Source organism: Leptinotarsa decemlineata, unplaced genomic scaffold, assembly GCF_025532065.1.
Source record: "Leptinotarsa decemlineata unplaced genomic scaffold, Ldec_3_MD MMD2_tig00026282_RagTag_RagTag, whole genome shotgun sequence".
Taxonomy (NCBI): domain Eukaryota; kingdom Metazoa; phylum Arthropoda; class Insecta; order Coleoptera; family Chrysomelidae; genus Leptinotarsa; species Leptinotarsa decemlineata.
This window is the reverse complement of record NW_027412668.1, coordinates 14,702,759-14,709,386: the sequence shown is the minus strand read 5'-3', so window position 1 is coordinate 14,709,386 and position 6,628 is coordinate 14,702,759. Positions and strand designations below refer to the sequence as shown.

At 31.4% G+C, this 6,628-nt stretch overlaps 1 protein-coding gene across 2 annotated transcripts; it reads left to right on the top strand.

The window, feature by feature from the left end:
• The first annotated feature begins 1,332 nt into the window (after positions 1-1,332).
• On the top strand, positions 1,333-4,352 carry LOC111517379 (Elongator complex protein 6). 2 transcript variants are annotated; one of them, XM_023173522.2, is made up of 2 exons: positions 1,333-1,494; positions 3,267-4,352. In XM_023173522.2, the coding sequence occupies exon 2, from the start codon at positions 3,288-3,290 to the stop codon at positions 4,041-4,043; it is 756 nt and encodes a 251-aa protein (XP_023029290.1). In that variant the 5' UTR covers positions 1,333-1,494; positions 3,267-3,287; the 3' UTR covers positions 4,044-4,352. The 2 variants fall into 2 exon arrangements, with proteins under 2 accessions (XP_023029290.1, XP_074035970.1); XM_074179869.1 differs by lacking the exon at positions 1,333-1,494 and adding an exon at positions 2,827-2,960.
• Positions 4,353-6,628: the final 2,276 nt, after the last annotated feature.

Below are 6,628 nucleotides of genomic sequence, written 5' to 3'. Positions count from 1 at the left end.
CTGATATATGAAACAACAAAACTGAAATGTTTGTGTTTCCAGTATATCTTCAAAAGTAAGGGAGATATCTAAGTTTTTTAGAAATCATAATTGATGTGCTCCGTATTGAGCAAATTTGCCTTCATTTCACCTTTTTTGTAACTCATACAGTTTTCAAGGTCTGTGCAGAAGGTATTTGTTCCATTATAGGTAATGCACGACTGTATTGTTGTGAATTATTCCCAGAAAAAAAAACGCCTGTCAACTCTGGTCTTTTTCGATCGACTGCAAATTGATCAAGATAAAACTTGGCTCCACTTCTTTCTCTCGCTCTCTCCCTCTCTCTCTCTCTCGAGAGAGATCTCTCGATCTTTCTGGAATGCTGTGTCTGTTCGTGAATTATTCTACCGATTTCCAGACTTCCATCGAGATATATAAGCGTTACCACGACATAGGGGATGCAGTCTAGTTCGGAAAGTGCAGTACGAAGTGAGCTAATGAGGCGATGGACATTTGAACATCAGTCTGAAGTTTAGTTAGAGTTCTTGTGTTGTATTGGCAATGTAGTGGTGAAACGAAGTTGTATTTGATTGAACAGTGTGGTCAATTATTGTCGAACACACGGGGAAAACATAAAATGAGGTATTCCGAAAGCGGAATAATTGACTAGAAAATTTCTGTTTTATAGTGAAAACAAGGAGTATCGATTACGACGGGATGGGAGATCTTAAAAAAATGTTCAAAGCTTTGCAAGCGGGTATGGAGGAGAATGAAGAACGAAGGAAAGAGGAAGCACTATTTTGCCGAAATAAATATCGTGAATTGCTACTGAATATCCAGGAAAACAAGAAAAAAATTACCCATGGAAAAGGTAAAAACAGACAGACAAATGTACCTTCATTTATTTGAGAAACAAAAATCTTCCCAAGTGAGTAAGGGGAGGCACCTGAATTTATTCAGGAAGAATTTGAACAAGTTGTTAGATTATTTATTTGATTCATCAGTACACGTTTTATTTTGGGAAATTCTTAATATTTTTTGCTTGGTGAATCAACCGATTGATCTGATGGATTCATCATTAGTCTCGTTTCTATTAGTTGAAGCAATACATCGGAAATATTTCTATGAATTTGAAAATTTACCTTATCTCAAATGTCAAACACAAACGAAAGACACATTCTTAAGTCCAGCGATGAGTTTCCCGATTGATCTAATGAATATATCTATTGGACCATTAGAAATGGTAGCGCATTTCTATTTCGATCAGAAATTTTCTGATAGATCGAATTTGAGAACTCGCCTGTATACTGACTTGTTGATTTCTAGATTTCTGGAGAACTACCAATAGTGAACATATCCTTTAAAGGCAACGCATAACAAACTTCATAAGTCATCACAAATCACAATAAACTTAGGTTATGTTGTTAAAAAAAACGTGTCCTCTTGTTCAGCTGGGCTGAATTTAGTATTACTCACCTTAAAATATATCAAAAGTAAATCTGTATACATTGGCAGGTGGGTGAACTGTTTTTGTTTTAAGAGGCGTTGTTTTATTTTCATGTATTGGTAAATGTGGTATTTGAGTACTACATTCAGTAGGTATATCGCCATAATGAAATAAAAAATATGGCCCTGATTAATATGCCTTGATGTTTATAGACCAACTTACAAATGACAGAGGTCAAATTATTGTTAAGCACTTTGAATATTTCCACTGAAAAAAATATTTATCATTGCTCACATTAACATAAAAATTTTAAATTCTGTTGTGAGGAGTACAATTCAGAGAGCATTTATTTGAAAGTTCTGTAAAAATGTCAAATCTTTGATTCTTTTCCAATAAAATATTTGCTCTGGATTATGACTTTTATCCAGAGACTTGATAATATAAATTATTGATAAATATCTATCTTTCATGACAGCACTTCCTTTATCCATCTTGATGTAATGGTGTAATGGTTATGTACATAGTGTCCCTGATTGATGTTACAAGAGGTGCAATAAACTAACAATTTTTTAATTTTATTTTGGGAGTGTGGGTTTGAGCTCTGCCTCGTGAGAAACAAATTTTAAGAACATTGTCAGTTTCTGGAAAACATGTTGGCTTTGAAAGTGAAGCAAATATTATTATCTCTTCAGGAATTTTACCCTCTTTGTTTATGATTCATCTAAATGTTACAAAGAAGTTGTTCAGTATAGAAATTATGGCTCTATGAAAGTTTAGAGAAGATTTAGCTACTTTGTGGGTAAATTTTATTTACTCAAATTCATAGTAGATGATGCAAAATGGCACTTTGAATAAATATATTTCATGTAAGGGAATTACATTATTTTCCATTGTGATTTTAATTTTTGAGTGAACACAATTTATTTTTATTCTTAAAAATGTCGTTTTATTCAAAGCAATTGAATGATCCTGAAATTCTGTATGGAGTTATGATTTCTCAGCTTGAACAACTTTTCATAGTAACATTTTGATGTATCACGAACAAAAAGGGTACAATTACTGAAAAGAAAATAGCTTTCATTTCACTGTTGAGGTCGTTTTGTTTTGAAAATGTAAAAATAGTCTTGAAATTAATTTTTCGCAATCTCTAAATACCTACAATTTAGAAACGTTTAGTCCATTACACCTCTTGTAATATCAATCCTGGAACACTCTGTATATCAAATATACAGGATATTTAATAAAACACTTAAAAAAAAATTTAAACAAATTTATTTCATAACTGGATTTTCATTGTTCTAATTGTCCTAGCAATTTGATTCGACTTCGATTGAAAAGAATCATTCAAATTTTTCTATGAAGTCATGTAAAGTGATTTTTTAAAACTATTGAAGGTCGGTAGCCGGACGGTCGACATGGGTGCTTTGTTCACTTTCTCAATCGATCGATGTGTGAGTCGGTAGTTCAAGTCGCATGCTGAACAATCGATTTTCACTTGCCACCATCTAACCCGTGTTAGGAATCACGTTAAAACGTAAGACTTCGTTAGTCCTTAGCTCGCACAAGTTTCAACCTCTGAGGATTGTCATTCGTAGGGGTGCAACAGCTAGTTAACAGAAAAACAAATTTCAAATATATTTTGCTTCAAGAATAATTGTTGAGCTACTTTGATAACATTCTATAAATCAATGAAGTAACATGTGATGAAATTTCAGAAAATTTTTGTTTTTGCTTTCAAATTGAATTCTTCAACCTCATCAGGTTACAAATTTGGTTCAAAGATGAAATGAATCCCTCCTAGTTTTACCTATACTAAAAAAAGTATTTTCTTTTATTGCAGTGTCCGTCAAAATATAGTGCCATGATTTCCTTGGGAGACCCACGAACATCAAATCCTGTCCTTTCTGCACTTCAGATAAGATTCAGTGACAGAATTATAGCTGTTAGAGAAAATTCAACAGCCGACTCAAATTTCATTATAACTCATTTGATAAAACAAATACTCTATGAGAAAAACAGGTTATGTTTAGTAAGTTTTCACAACACCTTTGAACACTATCAAAATGTTGGAAAAAAACTTGGTTATGATTTACTGAAAGCTGTTCAAGATGGAGATATGAGAATTATTGAACCTATGAATGACATAGTTGATGATATTGGATTGGAAGAACGGTATTTCCAAGATGACAAGGAAAATATAGTGAAGTGCCTTTATTTTGATATAAAAAAAAATCTAGATGAAATGACAGAGAATTCTGGAAAACAGGCATACTTAATAGTAGATGATGTCAGTCATTTACATGATTTGGGAATAGAAAATTCACAAATAGTGAACTTCGTTAATTACCTTGTGAATTTGATTAGCAATGAAAACATTTCTGTTATTTTGAATAATCATGTAGCTTCAAAGTATGATGAAATTATTTCAAACAATATGGAATATGTTGCAGATGTACACATTGAAGTTTCAGCTCTGAAGACTGGAAAGTCTCAAGATGTCACAGGTTTGCTAACAGTGAAAACGAGATCTAACAAAAACCATTTTCAGTTTAAAGCCTTTGATAGGGGAATCAAAACTTTCCATCCTGGAGAATCTTTGCACTTTCTATATAAGTGATTTTTTTCATTTATATTATTATCACCAACTGTTTTCTGATATTGTATTTTTACATGGATGTTGTTTTTAAGTTTATTTTACCTAAGAAGGCAGTATATTATTGCCGACCATATTGATTTTTTAATAGAATATTTTTTATTGTGATTTCTAACTCTTCAGTAACTGAGTTTTTTGGATTCTTCAATATTCCACTGCAATTTGCTTGTTGGGTTCATTTACATTAGAAGTCTGAAAATCTGTGTTAACATTTCCATTTATTTGAAATATAAATCTATTGTCATATGTTCAAAATATATAAGTAATCAATTATTCTGTAGCAGTTTTTTCTAATCCACTGTAAATTTTGTTGTTTCGCTCAAATATTGTATACATAATGAGGTATGACTGATGAGAGATCTGGACACTGGGCAAATCAAGAGTCTGTTTTTATGTAGATTACTAATAAAGTCTATCGCTACCTCAATAAGGCACTTTAGTAATATAGTTGTCACCTGAGCACAAGTAATAGAAAAAAGGTACGAATTTTGTGTGCAATTAGGGAGCGGTACTTATGACATTCTGTGTTTTGTACTTTTATTGAGTATATATTTATTTTACTTTTGATTTTCTTCTCTATATTCACTTTTATGGCTGAGATAAATACAAGTTATCAAATCTTGAAAGAGATTTGAGAATTCTGACAACCCTCACTGAGAATGTATTAGGACAACAGATGATGGAAACTAGTGCTTGTTAAGAAGTACAATCTTTGTCACAAGTAATGCAATCACATGTTCTGAATTTTGATGATTTTTAGATATGTTGTGTTCATAAATAACAGAATATGAAAAGTTGTTATTGTGAAAGTTGTCATCTGTGAAGACAAATTATATTCAAATACTCAACAAATTTATAATAACAAAGGGCCAGAGTTAGGTCATTTTATTAACTATTTTTAATATTTTATTTCATAGATATTTAAATACCCAATTTCCTCAGAAATTAAATGGATATGAACAATAACTTGAATAGATACTTTCTAATAAATACAGATTAAGTGGACCAAGTTAATGTCTTCACAATTATATTTTAATGAGTTTGCTAAAAGCAATTTATGTTTTTGTATTGAAAACTTTATTAGAGATGGGTAGGAATTGAAATAGTGGTTATGAAATTTTCTTTTTATTCAACTAGAAAAGATCACAATTGAATTTCAGAAATGAAGAAATGAACTGAGATTTAGTTTCATTTTATATCATTATAAAGGATGAATTCCTGAGAGATCAAAATCATCGCTGCTGTCATCAATGTAGCTGCCAGCGTCAATAGCATTTTTTAAATTCATAATGATATTATTAATAGCTGAATCGAGAGCAGGATTTTGAGCGGAATTAAACTCTTGAAAGTTTAGCATGTTCACATTGTTTTTCCATTCTTTCTCAGAAAGTGATAGTAAAAATTCGTCGCACAAGCTTTCAGCACACTTGATTGAAATTTTTAGTTTTTATTGACTACATATTGGTTTAGTAATAACTACACGAATGTGATAGGGTTTAAAATGGGATGAGAAGAAAACAGTGTTACTACTGTATTTCTATGATTTTTCATTATCCTATTGGTGTCACATACTTACTTTGAGTTATGGTTTGTAGATTTCTAACACAGAATATTGATCGATTTTGAGCATATCATCTGTTAATTGAATATTGCGTCGTCTTAACCGATCTTTCTTGTCTTCTTTTCATGAGACATGTTGAGGTATTTTTCACTTTGCACATTATCCTATGGAGCATTACATGTAACCAGAACACTTTGTTCAGACGGATTGGGAATTAACATTTCTCACAACTACTTGTTGGTAATTTTTGTAATGGATTTAACTGTGGTAGACACCTTATATCTAGTATTTGATTTGAATTTCAAATAATATCTAGCACAATCCACTTTTCCATCTATATAAATTATTGGTCGACCTATATTTTTTTTATATCTTTGAAAAATTTTCTCTCCAAGTGCTGGATTTTAAATTTGAGTAATTTCCATCTAAATCGCATTTCTCTCAATGCTTTCCTCAATGATTTGTAAGATCCTTTGTATTCATTATTTTTGACAATATTTTTATGTATTCGCCGCCAAGTCATGTCTTTTTCTCGGTACATAAAAGTTACTAACATATCGACGAAGAAGTCCTTCATAAAAAATCATCAAGAATAGTTTTTGCAGCTTTTGTGTTTCTTTTTTTTTAAAGTCGAATGTGATGACGACTCTCCGTCATTTCACTATCGATTATTTTAATGGAATTAGACTTACACACGTCGCTTTTCACTACGCTCTTGAACTCTTTAATAGTCTATTCGTTATTTGTTTCATAAAGTGTGTTTTAGTTTAGAAGTAAACTCCATTTTCACCACACAGATTTTTGTCACACACTGTACTGCTGATCAAAATATAAGGTGAATTTTTATTTTTTTCAAAATGTATTTATTCATCAATTTCTATTTTGTCCCATTCAAAGTATCCCTCCTCAGATGTGCCACCGTTACGTTTTTCCCCGTGGGTTGACCAATAATTGACTACACTGAACAAATAACTCACTTAACTTTATT